The sequence below is a fragment of the Mus caroli genome, chromosome 3 (genome assembly GCF_900094665.2).
Source record: "Mus caroli chromosome 3, CAROLI_EIJ_v1.1, whole genome shotgun sequence".
In the NCBI taxonomy this organism is placed as follows: Eukaryota; Metazoa; Chordata; class Mammalia; order Rodentia; family Muridae; genus Mus; species Mus caroli.
In genome coordinates, this window is record NC_034572.1 from 126,558,401 (window position 1) to 126,575,100 (window position 16,700).

At 40.1% G+C, this 16,700-nt stretch overlaps 1 protein-coding gene across 1 annotated transcript in view; it reads right to left on the minus strand.

Moving 5' to 3' along the window:
• The window catches only part of Arhgef38 (Rho guanine nucleotide exchange factor 38), a 115,688-nt gene that overhangs the window by 20,420 nt on the left and 78,568 nt on the right, over positions 1 to 16,700 (minus strand). The window contains exons 5-9 of the mRNA XM_021159127.2: positions 15,710 to 15,727; positions 10,946 to 11,145; positions 8,115 to 8,248; positions 3,829 to 3,933; positions 2,365 to 2,481 (exon numbers count right to left, since the gene is read on the minus strand). Of these exons, the coding sequence (XP_021014786.1) occupies positions 2,365 to 2,481; positions 3,829 to 3,933; positions 8,115 to 8,248; positions 10,946 to 11,145; positions 15,710 to 15,727 (574 nt within the window). The remainder of the gene's footprint in view (positions 1 to 2,364; positions 2,482 to 3,828; positions 3,934 to 8,114; positions 8,249 to 10,945; positions 11,146 to 15,709; positions 15,728 to 16,700) is intronic.

Below are 16,700 nucleotides of genomic sequence, written 5' to 3' on the forward strand. Positions count from 1 at the left end.
TGACTGCCGGCCTCACACTTCATCACACATATTATAGGAATCTGGAAGTTGTTTTATCTTTTGTGACCTCAATGATATTCCAGGAAACCCACGCAACATCCTGTATTAATTAATGTAAATGGTTCCCGATAACTTTGTCTGAACTCATGGAAAATTTAAAAGAGAGGGAACCCCATTTGTTAGTGGCACCAGGAATAGCTGACACAAATTAGATTTGATTTTAGTTTATGAAATAATCAATGGATACCATCCGACTATTTAATGAGCCCCTGGACTATGCAAAGAATGCTTTTATTTTGTCTTGGATAAGTCACTGCCTTTATTACTTACCTGGGAGTCACAAGTTACTAATTTTAAGATTATGCTATGATTGCAGCGTATGCCCACTGCCCCACAGATATGAACTTTATTTGCCAGAGGGACAGTAGTTGGAACAGATAAATGCATTATATTTTAAAATTTTGTCCTACACAGCATTTGTAGAAAGGTATCATTCATGGCTGGATACGAATAACTTCTCTGTTGTGGGTAAATTTTTGAGGTACTATTTCAATTTCAGAGCATTCAGTATGTCACCCAGTGAAATGCTATTTTATATCATGCTTTCTTGTGACTCTATAAATGTGGCAAATCTAATATTACTTTATCCTGTAGACAGGACAATTCCTCCTTTCTGTCAAATACTGGAGAAGGCTTGCTAAGGGAGAAGCTATGTGGCATATGCTCAGATAGTTTTAATAAATATTTATCAGCTTGACGAATTTAAATTTAAATTGGTATAAAGAACACACAGTTAATGGCTTTCTTAAAATATCTTTCCTATAATTAAACCTTGAAAAAAAAAATAACCTACCAAGACCTAGTCATGGCTTCCCATTAAACCTATGGATGTAAAACTTTTGTTTATTAATCTCTCTATGTGCTTCTCTTCCTACCCACCCATCTGTCCATTCATGAATGACTAGTGTCCCTATCACTTTATTTGGGATAATGTGATACTTAATCTTTTTATATTTTAATTTGTATTTATCTTGCATTCCTGTTAGAGGGCACCTTCTTGTCGTGGAGTGCATGTGGAGGTCAGAAGATAGCTTGCAGGAGTCCGTTCTTTCTTTGCACTGTGTGGATGCTAGAGATTAAACCCAATGATCAGTCTTCACAGTAGGTGTCCATTGAGGCATCTCCCAGGCTCTTGAAAATATTGCATTAAAATTTTAAATTGTGTGTGTGTGTGTAAAATGGTAAATTTTGATTGCCAACTTGATAGGATTTAGAATTTCCCAGAAGACTAGCTTCTGGGCATATCTGTAAGGATTTGGGCACTCATCTTTAGTCCCAGTACTTAGGAGGCTGTGCTCTGTGAGTTCAAGGCCAGCCTGGTCTGCATAGCAAGGTGAGATCATATTTATCCAAAGACTCCAATTCCAGATTTCTGTTTCATAATGCCCAAAGCAGCTGTATATTTGGAGTAGTTTTGCAGTAGGACGTGGCTTGGTCACTTCTTAAGTTTTGGAACTATTTGGGGGGGATCAGTGGTTGAATATTATTTGAGGTGGGGGTGTTGCTGAGATCTTGAGCTTCTTAGGCTATGAATGCTAGAATTATCCAACACAAGGGTCACTTGGTGAAGAGAGTCTGGCCCAAATGCCAACAGAGCCAACACAGAGAGGTAGTCTATTGTGACTTTTGCTCAATAGATTCAATACTGCTATAAAATAATAATACAAGTCACAAAACTAAAATTAGTATTACCCAGGAAAGCTTACCACCCAAATATTTTATTAGTTAAGAATATCTTTATGCTTCCTAATATATATTATATAAAACTCTTAAAGACAAATAATTTGGGCTGGGCATATAGGACCCTAGACACTGGCAGAGTGCTTACCTAGCATGCATGGGTTCCTAGGTTCTTTGAAAATAGCCTTACTTTGCTGTCTGGTGTACATTGTGCTAAAAATCACATACACAGAGTGTCTGTTCTCCTTCAGTAATGTCTCAGGGCATTTCTATGGACTTTATGAAAACCACAGCTTTGCAAATGTATATATTCTAAATATGTCATACACAGACTTAAACGGTATACTGTTTTTCATCAGGCACTGACTACCCTAGAAGCAGAGTGTGAGACCATATTAAATTTCCATTACAATACATCCCTTACTTTCAAAAGCCTAATTTTTGGCATTAGCATTTAGTGCATATTTTATACCTAATTCCAGAAAGTTGTTTGTGTGTGTGAACGTGTGAGTATAAGTGTGTGAGCATGTGTGTGTGTTTGTGTGTGTGAGTGTGTATGTGTGTGTGAGTGTGTGTGAGGCATGTGTGTGTGAGAGTGTGTGAGTGTGTATGTGTGTAACTTACAAAGTCTTGGTAGGGCTTTGAAACCTGATCCTGGGGTTCTGTGCCATTTTTCTCTCCGTCCTGGGATGAAATTTCACGGAGCTCTGCCCCGCTCTGCAGTGTGAAAGGCGTGGCTTCCTGAAACAGGAAAAGGGTCTGTTCTAGTGAAGTCAGCACAAGTAATGACTCCCCAACGCAAACCTCCTCAACACAGCCCTACATTTCCCTTTGAAATAGGAAATGAACTACAAAAATAAATAGACTTCCTTCTCCCCCCACCCCAACACATAATTTTAGACAGATTCTGGTTCTCTTTGGGGAGAAGGAGCCCATCTTAAATCATCTCCCACACCCATCACTTCTTAATCTTCAATTCCTACAGCGGCTTTTCTTGGTGAACTTATTGTTTTCTTCCGGGGGGGGTGGGGTGGAGGAGAAGGTGTTCACATGTTTGTGGATTCAATCCCTGAAAATATCAATGCATGTTCCCAAGAGGCACTCACTCCTTGAGCAACACTGGAAGGGTGTGGCTCCCACTGCTGTGTTGGGACAACTGTGTCTGGGGGCTGGCTTCACACAGGCAGATTTGCTAACCTGCTATGAAAAAAGGCCCTATGTCATGTCAGACAGTAGGGATGGATGCAGCTCACCCTTCTAGAATATAGAACCTTGTCTCCAAAACAGTGAGCTGGTCATGTTAATGCTCGGTTAGTAGGATATTTTACCTAACTGTGAAGGCACTTACCTCCAAAAACAGATATCCAAGAGAAAAACTTCTGGGAAAGGAAGGGTGCGCTAATTAACTGATTTACATGTAACTCCTAACTCCCTATCCTTCCAGTCCTAGCTGATGTCAAGTTGCTTTCAAGGACACTGTGTCCTCTTTAAGAGCCATTACAAGAAACCCGTGGCCAGCCTTTCCAGCGAGTATAATTGTGCAGCATCGGACTTTGGGTTTTTGAAAGCAGAGAATTCTCAAGTAGGTCAAGACAACCTCTGAAGAGGCTAGAAATTTGTGGGGCGTCTTTTGTGGTCTACTCCATTTGTAGGAGAGCATTTGCTTATAGTAGTTTATCTTGTTTTATAGTTCAATTTATTTTCCTCTGTTCTGCCCTTTATCCTTACTTGAGGTACTACAAAGGATTATGTTGGTAAAATCGGGCAAGAACAGTTTCTGTCTCACTTGATGAGCTCAGGCCTCACATGCATCACAGGTGGGCTCATGGGCTCCTCTTTGTTATAAGGAACACAGGATGGGGGATTCGTGTGACATGCATCTGAGCAAAAATCCAACTATATGGTGATTTGGATTGGAGCCCAGGAAGCTGGGCAAAGACCAAGCGTTTCTATAGCTTGCCTTATCTGGGTGTTGCAGGCTCCCATGTTTGATGCAGTTAGTATCGCCATGCACAGGAGGAGTCACAGTTCCTCACAACACTCATGGGGACCAGAGCACTCCCGCAGAAGCACTTGCCTCTCACCCACCTCTATGTGCTGAAGGCAGGAGGAGATGTTCTTCACACAAAGTCTCACAGTCTTTTCTAGTGACCTAAAAAGCTTTTCTTCTCTGTTAAAGGTATTGTCTTTCACCTAAAACACACAAGAAATCACTTAGTTGCATAGCTCAAAGGCATCTAGTGTGTTTAAAGTGGTACAAAATAAATCTTAAAAAATTTAAATGGCCAGTAACTTTGGCCCAGCACATGACGGAAAAAAATCCTTTGCTGTATGAAAATGCTCTGTGCTATGCTGACTTTTACAACAGAATGCTTTGGGGCTGCACAGAGCAGGAACTGGAGTCCAGTTAAAGTTACAAGTCATGTGATGAACGTCATTTGCTGGGCATTTTGTACCTTTTCTCTGATGTCAAAGTAGCCATGGGACTGTAAAACCTTTCCCTGCATCTTCTTGTGTGTGTGTGTGTGTGTGTGTGTGTGTGTGTGTGTATGTGTGTGTGCATGCACATGTGTTAGGGGCAGGTCACATACCCCTGTCTTTAGAGAGGACATCAGGTATTCTAGTCTATCATTCTCTGCCTTCCTCCTTTGAGACAGAATCTCTCACTGAACCTGTCGCTGTTGAGGAGCAAGCTGTACTGATCTTACCATTCCTGCCTCTTACAGTGCTGAGGTCGAAGGGGCAGATCAACATATGTGGCTTTTTGTATGGATACTGCAGGACTTCAGACTCATGACTGAATGCCTGTACAAGTCCCCTCTCTATTTCTTTTAATATTTAATTTTTATCGTATGCATGTGGAGGGACTGTGTATGGCTGTGCGCACAAGCCCACAGAGCATAGATGTATCAGATCCCCCCTGAAGCTGGAGTCCCTGAAGCTAGAGTTACAAGAGCTTGTGTGTTGACCCATGTGCATAACGGGAGCAGAATTTGGGTCCTCTTCAAGAGTACTCTTAACCACAGAGCCATTTCTCTGTCCCTGGAGTCTTTAGTAACATATACTGTGTACTCAAATTATACCGTCTATTGTTTTGCTCATAGAACCCATAGCCTAGTCTATCTCACAAGGATGATTTAGAAATATTCTTAGTCCTATCATTGAGAAAGGTGGTCATATCACCTCAAACATGAAAGACGATCTATAATCTTAGTTCTTCTACAGAAGCACATTTGCAAAGCTAAGGTTGTTGTCACATGTGTTCATGTGACATCTAATATGGAATATATTGAGCATTCAAACATGTTTTTACACACACCAAGTAATTTTTAGAGCTATGCACATCACTAGTGATGGCAAACTTTATTTATTGCAATGAAAATGTCTACCAGAACCAGCCCCATAGTGGTGAACCTGTCGGAACAGGCACACGAATGTTACATGGAGCAGGGTGTCTGTAGTTCATTACTATAGTTGATAATAACTGTGTTCTTTTTATGTGCTTCTTAATTTTACATAGTTAACTTTAGAACCGAGTGTGTGTGTGTGTGTGTGTGTGTGATTTTTTTGAATCTCTTAGTTTTACTTGTGTGGGAAAGCATTAGTAAAATAGGCATAATTCTTTGCAAAATGCACATAGCTCAGTAGCCTTGGCCTTACATCTCTGCTTTAACTCTGTGTGTGTGTATACCAATTTGCTCAGACAGTTGTTTTTAAGGATCCCACCTTCTGATATTTTATTTGTGGACCTAACTAGGACTCAGATAATTTTGAAGTAGGTCCTTAGGATTGCATTGTGAGAAACGTTGCCCAAGATTGTGTGCCCATAACTAAATCTTTCTCATGCTATTTTGCTGGAATATGTTTCTCCTTTTCTGTCTTAGAATTCTGACTATTTGGGGGATTAGACTCAGGGGTCACCCCTTCTGTGAATCCTACTTTTGTTAATATTTTTCACATCGAACAAAATTAATTTTCCCTTCTTATGTGCTTTTATAACCTTAGTTAACCTTTAATAATTAACCTTAGTTAATTATTTAAACAATTTCCTCCACTGATACATTCTAAGTATTAAAGATTGAGAAGTCTGTCTTAAAAATAACAATAGCTAATATTTATTAAATATTAATTATATTCAGACACTGCACAAAAACCTTTCATTCACTTTATCACTGTGATTCCTACACAACTCTATGGGGCAAGAGTTATGATTAATTCCATTTTAGAGATAAAGAAACAGATGCTTTGGAGGATGTTAATATTCCCCTATTGTCCTTCCAGTAGTAGAGTTGGCAACACTAGATTAAGTTATCGACATGGCTGCCCTGCAGGGACCACACTTCCAAGATTCCATTGCAGATAGCTCAGCCCCATAACTGGATTTGGGAAAATAGAGTGTAAAGGAAGTGTCTTCCATTTCTAAGTCTTAGCCTTGTGACACTGTCTGTGGGACTTGAATAGAGACACAATAATGACCTCGGTTCAGTCAAGCGGCTGCAGACAATATGTTTATGGAAAACAATGCACAATATTTGGCAAGCTGGGTTCCTGGAAGATTTTTATGAAGCAGATCCCATCTGCTCACATCTTGGATCATTATTAGAGATGAGCGAGTGGTGACTTGACTGGTACCCTCTGCATTATCTGCTGTGTTGTGTTCCATTTGCTGTGCTGTGCTGTGCTGGACTGGGCTGGGCTGGGCTGGGCTGTGTTTGAGAATCTCTTTGTGACAGATGCATAGTCCTTGCCCTAAAGTAGCAAGTTCGAGAAACTTGTATTTATAGATATTATTGGGATTAAAACTAAGCAGTCTGAGTTCTGAATCTATACCTGTTCATCTCGGTAGTCCCAATCTCTCACACAGTGCCTGGTATACGAGAATTCAATACCTACGTGATGGATTGAATAGAATCTTCCTCCTGGGTAATAGCTTTACACTCTAGCTCCACTAATATTTCACCTGAGCTGCTGACAAGTACAAAATTGATTGATTTGAGATTTATCTCTCCTCCAGTCCAGCCTATGCAGCTGATTTTCTGATTAACAGGGAAATGCTTCATTGCTGACAGGCCATCCTCTATAAAGATTAAGAGGAAAAATCTAATTAATATTCCTTCAGGCTATTTTAGCTACAATTCACTTTTAGTTCACGGTTTAAAAAAAATAAAAAGCTGATGATAAATATGGGAAAGAATATAATGGCCCCCACAAAAGTCTGCCCCAGATTAGAAGCTGTCTGCTCTATTCGACAGGACTGTCTTGAGCAAGAAGCAGAATTGCAAAGCCTGGAAGAGAATTTCTGCACCACATTTATAGATGCCTACAGGGGGGGTTACTGTCTCTTTAAACTCACTTCCAATTTGATTTTATTACGGTTGTCTTTAGATGAGACATCCCAATTATCCATCTCATGATCAGTTACCACTAACGTCCCGAACTTTCCTCATTATACCTCCACATCAAGCCTCTTTTGGGGATGGACCTGGTGAATCCCTAGAAAGTTATAAAGAAATAAAAACAATGATGGCACTGACTCTGTGTCCCACAAGTGGCAAGGTCAGTGCAGCCACAGGGAAAATGAGAAGAAAAGGGTGACAATGTAGCCTGTCACATCACCAGGCCAGGAACTTTCTATCTTTCATTCTTAATATACATTCTCATGATTGCATACTTCAGACTCATTAACCTAGACACTCCTGGGATGTCTGTGTAAATACAGGGTTCTAAGCTGTATCCTGGAGCTAGGTATCACTCTAGGACCTGTCCTTTGAAAATATCTCATGTGCTTCTTATTAAGCAGATTACCCTTGAGAAGTCTTTGAAAAAAAACTCTGTTATTTATAAGAGGTTGAGATTAAGATGTAAGGTGTGTTACAGGGCTGACTAAGGACAGCAGTTGGTAATATACTATGCACCTAGGGAGTCTAGGGGAGAGAAGGGGCTGGAGCACCAAGGTCACCAAGCTGAATTATGCATCTAAATACTACTTTATTTTTAGATTAAATAAAGAAAATCCCAGAGGGAATGGAAAAAAAAAACTTTGAAGCAGAAATAAAACTGAGATGGAAGACGAAGTTCCGACGACATGCTGAAGAGAAAGATTGCGTGCAACTGAGAGCCAGGTCTCCCTTGGTAAGCACAGGCCATGCAGTCTCATCTCTCCTCCATCTGCCTTCCCAGTGGATGCTGAGATGGCATTAAAGCCTCTAGGCCCCCAGCGACCCCCAAAAGAATGATCTTGGGGGCACTCACTTTGTTTTGTATTCTAGATCGATTCACGGGAAGAGCAAAGCCAAGCCCTGCCACCCACCCACCCAAGAATGGCAGCGTTAATGTTTCTGAATAAATGAAGGTGGTCCAAGAAGAAAAATTACCTGTGACTCTCCTCTGGTTAGGATCTTCAGATGATTTGTGACTCTTTTTGACTTCTTGCTAATTGAATGAATGTTTAGTTTAGATAGTTTGTCTTTGAGGGATTCCTCCTCCTCGTTCTTCTTATATTTTAGAACTGAAAGGGAAGAGAGCAGTGGGAGATGTGACTGACTGTGTACAGCCAGAGTGCATACTCCACTGGAGTTTCCAAGACCAATGTTTCTACTGAGGACAGAACTTATGGGGATTTTAACTCTCTTCCTCAGGGGCCACTACCCCATTGCCCCCGTTGCCTAGCCTGTCCAAGAACTCCACCTGCTGACCTTCAGAAACTCAGCTCTTCAAGGACATAGCTACTCAAGGCTATTCAAGGTCAAGATTAACTTACTTCTCATTTTAAAGAAATCCCTAGACAGGTTAAGACAATGGGTTTTACCCTCAGTACCAGAGAAAAGCAAAAAGAAAATTCCTTGTATTAGAAATAAAAAGCGCACCTCTCTCTCTAATGATGCCCATTATCTTGGGGGTCTCTGGAGTAGGGGATCAGGCCAAGTAATGAAAAGACAACTGCGCCCATCACACACCAGACTCAAACCCTAGGCTGGATTTTCAAGAGTTCTGACTTGATGTCAGATGAGTATCATCTGAGTTTTGCTTGTCTTTAAAACAATCCATTACCTCTCTCCTTGTTCCAAATGTTGATGCAACCAGTGTGGCTAAGGGCGTAGATGTGCAGGCACTGTTGATGGGGATTAAGCCAATCGCGAATGTGGAGTTTTACAAGACATACTATTTACCGTCTTCAAGTGATGTAAGATGGTAACGTACAAAGCTCAAGGCTGAGCCAAGCCTAGTACCTCACACCTTAATCTTGCACTTGGAAAGTAGAGGTAGGAAGATCAAGACCTTCAGTGCCAGCCTGGGCTATATAGTGAGCCTGAAGCCAGCCTGGGCTACATGGTGAACCTGAAGCCAGCCTGGGTTATATAGTGAGCCTGAAGCCAGCCTGGGGCTATGTTAAACCATGTTTCAGAAAATAAAACAAAACAATTTTCCAAAAACCTTTGTGATTAAATCAGTTACTACCAATATTTTATGTCACTGAATTTTAATCTTCTCATGGTATCATAGTGCATAATCCAATTTGTTATCCATTGTTTGAATATTGTATAGGTCTTTAAATCTGTATTTGAATATTTTCCTGCTTTTTGTCTAAGACCAAATATAGAAATGTTATTGAATAGTGCTGTCCAGTGGCATGCATTCACTGATTCAAGAGATTAAAGATGTCGTTGTGAATTTTACTTTTCACTCCCCCTTTTATTGCCAAAGATTTCTGTGAATTGTTGGTTTTTATTGACTTTTATTAGAATATTCTTATTTCTGAAATGATAACAATACCTTCTAGTCAGGCATCCTATGTATACAGTCTTTTCATTTTGCCTATAGTATTGTCTTAGTCAGAGTTTCTATTCCTGCACAAATATCATGACCAAGAAGCAAGTTGGGGAGGAAAGGGTTTATACAGCTTACACTTCCATTTCACTGTTCATCACCAAGGAAGTCAGGACTGGAACTCAAGCAGGCCAGAAGGCAGGAGCTGATGCAGAGGCCATGGAGGGATGTTCCTTACTGGCTTGCTTCCTCTGGCTTGCTCAGCCTGCTCTCTTATAGAATCCAAGACTACCAGCCCAGAGATGGCACCACCCACAAGGGGCCCTCCCTGCTTGATCACTAATTGAGAAAATGCCTTACAGCTGGATCTCATGGAGACATTTCCTCACCTGAAGCTCCTTTCTCTGTTATAACTCCAGCCTGTGTCAAATTGACACACATAACCAGCCAGTACAGCTATCTTTTATATTATTACTTACTCTTTTATTCTATTCTTTATAGTTTTAATTAATTAAAACAAATACATTGCTTTTTATATACTTGAAAATAAAACCAAAGAAGAGGAAGTCATTGCACCATTTATTTTGAAACTCTTGTCATGATTTAAATGTTGAGTTGGTTTCAGTCCCCTTCTATAGCCCAAGCTGGCTTCAGTCCCCCTCTACAGCCCAAGCTGGCTTCAGTCCCCCTCTACAGCCCAAGCTGGCTTCAGTCTCCCTCTATAGCCCAGGCTGGCTTCAGTCTCCCTCTATAGCCCAGGCTGGCTTCAGTCTCACTAAAAAGCCCAGGCTGGCTTATATTGGAAACACAGACTTGACTGAGAGCTTTGTGAGCACTGAGCTCACTGAGCGAATGCAGTCCTACAATCCCTGGGAAACATGGGGTCCATGGAATTAGAACTTGTATATTGAAACTATACTTAATATTGGCCATTAAGTGTAATATCTTACCTTAAAATAGTTAGGAATCGGTTGTTAATTGTAGAAACAATTAAGCCTGCCCCTCCACCCCACTCTTCATGTGTGTCAGGATCAAATGGGTCAAACGTACCAGATGGATTCCTTTACACAGACCTGGCCCTGGTCTGGCCCCTTTTCTGCACTAGCCTCCCTGGGCTGTAGATCCTGAGCCATATCTCCTCCTTTCTCTGCAGATATTTAGTGGCAGGACTGTGTGCCCGCAGTATACCATGGGGAACACGGTGACAAGGTGAGATTAAGTACTTGAGCACACTGTTGGATTGGTTTTAATGACCAGCTTTGTGTCTATTTTATGGTCTTTTTTTGAACCTAGTTATCCAGGCAAACACACACTCTAACCCTGGATTTCAAATCATCACATTTGTGGTCGCTGCTGAGTAACTGTTCAAACACTGTGACACGCACACAGGGAACACTACTATCGTGGGGAATAGTCAGCCCCTCATGTTTCCACCTACCTAGGTCTTTCCTTCTTTTCAGCTCATTGATGTTAACGTTAATGTCCTTCACAGCAGTAAAGGCTTCGCCCAGGGCTCTGTAGTCTGGGTGGGAGGGTGGGGTCGAGTTCCGGAGTTCGCACAGCAGCAGGGGATATTTCATCACTCGCTGAATGGGTTTGATCATCAAAGAGCCCATGTCCAGCAGGTTCGGCTTGCCTCTACAACAGACATAATTGATACCCGTACATTCGTTTACTGTTTTGTTTTTAGTTCCTGCCTACCCAAAAGCACCTATGTATGCTTTACTTACAGACCAGTGTGTACGCTAGGCTTTATACCAGCGTCAGGATGTGTTTTTCTACAACAACCAAGAAAAATGTAAATTTTCTCATTGTAATTTTGCTATTACCAGTGTGTGTGTGTGTGTGTGTGTGTGTGTGTGTGTGTGTGTGTGGAATCAAGTCTTATTGAAAAAAAAATCCAAATAGGTCACCTGAAAAAACATTGTCAAAACTAAACTCTTTCCTCTTTTTTCCACCAAGCTGAAAAGCTCTCAAATTATTGCTACCATTGCTCCCTAATCCCTATCCGCCCCATGATGCCTCCCCATCACTTTCTTACAGGTGAGGTTTTGCCAACAGCTCACTGTGTCACTGTGCAACAGCCAGCTTTCACACCTGACACTCCTACACGTGCTTTGGAGACAGCATGGGAGCCTTCCCACCGACCTAGGTTGTGCAGTAGAAAGAAGCTATCAGTTCAGTCAAGCCATTGTCCAAACCTCTGCCTCTGACCTTTCAGCCCACAGTGACTTCTAAAAATCAATTTAGGAACAGACAAATAATGATGGTGGAAAATAACTCTTTTAAAATCCCATTTAAAAGGTGGATTTTTTTCATATCTCTACTTTAAAAAAATACTAGTATGGATAGACAATACTTACGTAATTTGAAAAATAAAGTGACTAAAGATGCTTAATAATATAAAAAATTATTGAATATGAAAAATTATTGAAATTATTGAAAAATTATATGTCTGAAGGCATCTTAGAAACCATCTAGTTCAATTCTTCATTTGACAAATGAGAAACTCAGGGACTTTAATTGCCATGGATATGTGCAAGCCATGGATATGTGCATACACACGAGCACATGTGCTTGCACACACCCAGCTCTCTATCCCACCTCCCTATTCTATGTTCATCATCTCTCTTACCACTATCTGCAATCGTTTCATTTCCCAAGTTTCCAGTTTATGACGAATTTCTCAGTCACAACTGTCTCAACAGTGACTATACTTTATTAATGTTCATATTTAGACTAAGGAATTACTGAGTTTCCAGACTTTCTGCCATGAGATTTAGTTTTCCTTTGAAAAATTCCCCTCTATATTTCAAAATGGATAAATCAATAACAAAGGCAGGAGTTTGTTTATATCCTAAAATATATATTAGCCTAATATAGAAATATTACAACAAACAGAAGGGCAACGTTTTTAAAGGAAAACCAAAATACAGGTTTGCAAGAAAATAGAAGTTCTTTAATAGACTTTCTCTTGTACTTTAAGTCTGTTAAGTAACAAGAATATAAAGGGGATGGGATGGGATGACAGAGAGAAGAGGCAAGAGACAGAAAAAGAGATCAGGGATGGGAGGAGAGAAACACCATTGGCTTCCAGGAGAACTGAATGAAGTGGATGAATGATGACTAATTACACTGAAAACCCAACTAAAAGAGTTTAATTGCTGGGGTGTCAGTAGCAGGCAACATTTTTTTTTTAGTATATCAAAGCAGAGATTTCCCCTTCACTACAGTTTATACTTCTATGGAGAAAATCATATGAAAGAAGAAACAAGGCAGGAACAGCATCTTGGTGACATAGTGAGAATTTCTTGTGAGCTTGTTCTTTAATTAGTTACAAACACAATTTATCTAATCATTCAAAAACCACTAAAAATGGTATCCAAGATAAGTACAAATACTTAAAACTGTTAACATTTATTTACATAATTATATATATATATGTGTATATATTATATATTAAAATCTAGAGAAAGCCAACATCAAGAAGCACAGACGTGTGAACTGGGAGAGTTGTATTATGAGCTGCCCATCCTCCTGTATCTACATCTGTCACAGGCCAGTCTGAGCCCATAGTTGAGTTCACGTGCTCTCCTTCCTCCTTTTCCCGTCAGTCTCTGGCAGCAAACCTCTAGTGCATTTGTTTTATGTTTCAAATGATAATTAGAAATGACTATTGTTTCTTGAAAGCATCTTAAATGGAACTCTGAGAAGTGACTGACAGAAAGAGAGTCCCCAGACACTTCTGCTTCAATGTCTTTTTTTTTTTTTTTTTTTTGTCAAATGATGATCGATAACATTCTGGTATCTGCATCAGACAGACTACAATATGGAAGAAAAGATACAGGATGTGTTGTAAGATAACAACACTCCAGTCACTTGGTGTCACAAAGTTCACTGCCATTTCTAATTAATCCCTCCTAGAGAGATTAAGTCTTGATCATCGTGAAGGCAGAGTCCTGTGAATGGTATCCCCATGTCAGCCAGTTGTCACCTGCCTGCCCCATAGTAAGGAGCCAAATGTATAACAGTACCCCACAGTATTGCAACAAATTGAATGCAACCATTAATGCATGATACCATTTCAGCTTCCTCTTGAATGGCAAATCGCTTGGCAAGTGTTTAGTTATAGACACAGCTACACTAAGCTCATCACACATTACTATTGGGCTTTACCAGGTTACTCAAACACAGCTTGGTTTTTAACAGTTTCCAGTGTTGCTGCAAAGTGTTTCCAGTAACATGTAGGAAAAGATAATATTTAGACAATGTAAAAACTAGAGTGGAAAATAGAAAAAAATATTCTACATGAAAGATGCTTATATATTTTAAGTGGAGGGATAATAAAAGGAAAAATACGGTCTATAATTTTTTGAATTTCTTCTATTTTATGTCCACAAATATCCTAAATTTTATGTTTACTTTATAGAAACCGTAAAGAGAGCTTTTAAAATTTAATATCCTTATGGAACTTGTAAGTCAATAATAAATCTGTAGAGAGCTATATAACAAATAGCATATGAATAAAAAAACAGAACTCAAAATAAATATAAAGGTATTAAGTTTTAGAAGAATAAAGGAGGGAAATGAATTATAACTCATGCAGCTGAGGTTAGAGAAGCAGTAATGACAGAAAAGCAATCTTTAAGCATTTCTGAATATTTATCATTAACAGTTTCTGGTTATCTCAAGGACTGGGGAGCAGAGGTGACTGGAAATCAAAACAAAAAGAATCGGTTGAAAACACTTTTTTTTTTTGAGTGACTGAATGAAGGGATGTATATTGTTCTTTTATTTGACTTTGCTCTATAATTTGATTTTTTTTACATTTTTATTGTTATTTATTTACTTTATCTCTTGATTCCAGCTCCCTCTCCCTCCTGTTCTCCCAGTCCCTCCTTCTCATCTCCCTTTCCCAATACCTACCCCCTTCCCCTTCTGCTCAGAAAAGGGGAGGCATCCCATGAATATCAACCAGCCTTGACATATCAAGTTGCAGTAAGACTAGGCACATCTCGTATTGAGGCTAGACAAGGCATCCCATTCGGGGAAAGGGATTCAAAGTCAGGCAACAGAGTCAGAGACAGCTGCTGCTCCACATGATGACTCAGATGCACAATTGTTACATATGTGCAGAGGGCCTAGGTTCATCCCTGCATAATCTTTAGAAAACACCATGTCAAAAACTAACTGGGGGAAGATTAAAAAACAAACAAACAAACAAACAAACAAAAAACAACAAAACTAGGGGAGGTCATCTGAAGAATTCAGAACTCTTGGAAATTAAAAGACTAAAAGCAGAAATAAAAATAAGTCAGTAACTATTCGTAAAATTCCTAGAATCAAACATTAGAACACACCAAGAGGAGGAAACCATCATGCAGAAATAACCTCTTGTGTACTGTGTGGAAGCATCACCCATCAATAAAAATCTGATGGCCAATAAGCTGAGGTAGGATTAGAAAGTGGGGCAGCCAGCAGAAAGAGAGGAACTCTGGGAAAGAGTCAAGCCTGAGAAGACTCAGAGGAAGTCAGACTTACGAAATTGAGGAGAGGTAGCTATCCATATGGGAGACATAAAGCAGTATAAACGGGTTAATATATGTTATAAGCTAGTGGAGGAGGCTTAGCTTATGGCCTAAGCATTGTAAATAAGCCTATGAGCTGCTTATTCAGGAACGGAGACACAGAATATTCCAACACTAAATGGACCATTTGTATCACACTCATCCACCCAAGACTAAAGAATCATTGCTTACACAGAGGCATAAAGGACATAGGAGGGACAGACACAGGAAGAGAGCTGTACATATGAGCTCGGGGGCAACTGTGACAGCATTCACAAACCCATGCAAGTTCAAGCCAGACTAGATATCAGAATGAAGAGGGGAAGTAGGTATGGAGCACCACCCCTCGCCAAGGAGATGTTGCAATTGGTAAGTACTGGAGAGGCAGAATCAGTATTCTTTACAAATGTTGCCTGCGGTAAGTCTACCATGCTCCAGGGGAAAGCCAAACAATCATGGATAGATTGCAGCACAAGCTGGACTTGATGGGTGGAGAAAGAAGACACATGGTGGGTGGAAAGATGGAGTGGAGCTCAGAGGATCTGGGGGAGGAGGCAAATAAGATCAATGTATACTTTACAAAATTCTCAAAGATCTAATAAAATTAAAAATTGAAAAGAAAAAGGAGTACTTACTCTTGCATATATATATTCCTGTAAAAGAAGGGGAGAAAGTAAATCAATAAAAATCCCCACATAGAGATGGGATAGTATGCAACATTACAGATGCTTCAAATTTTACTATATCAAGTAGTGAGTGAGTTTCATGAATGCCTCATTGAAACAAGTGTCTTTGTTTGGTAATGTGTTCAAAAATGACACTTTAATATAACTACCATTCTTGCTAGATACCATATCTAAAATCCAAACTAGTGATTCAGTTAATAAATTTTAATAATTTAAAGTTGTATTTAAATGTTTGTGTTTACATCTTGAAAAATCTATCGTATAACCAGGAGGCAAACCATGATTATGAGATTAAAAAGTAACACTTAAACTGACCTGTAGAATAATGGTTTCAAGTCCTCTGTACTCTATGTAGATTTAGGAAAATAATTTTTTTGCAAGGGTGTCACCGTGTATCCTCTGCTGACTTTGAACTTCCATTATAGACAAGTTAACCATAAACTGGAAATCTCACAGGCTTAGCCTTCCAGGGCTGAGATTACAAGTGTGCACCCTATGGTCGGCTTATGCACGGTCTTAGTCCAGCATGTATTCTCAAAGAGAGCCTTCATGCAGGCCCTGCTAGCTTTGGTGGCTGCCTCTTTACTTGTGTAAAGCAAGTCCTTCCATGGAAAAGCACTGGGTCCCTGTCTCCTCTCACTGCCTCTCTACCCCATTTCCTAATATGCATTTCTCCCCGGGTGCTATGGCAACCACAGACTTCATGCTCCTAGTAAAGTCAGGCAGGCATGCGCCAGCCTCCAGGATTTTAAGCCTGCTATTTCGTTTGTGCAGATTGCTTTCCATTTAGATCTCTATAGACCTTACTCCTTTATCCCTTTCAGGCCATTGCTCAGACGTCCCTTTCGCGGCCAAGCCTTCTCTGACAAACCTTTGCAAAGTTCACACCATTCAGGTTGTCCCTGTTCTCTGTGTCTCTGTGTCTGTGTCTGTGTCTGTG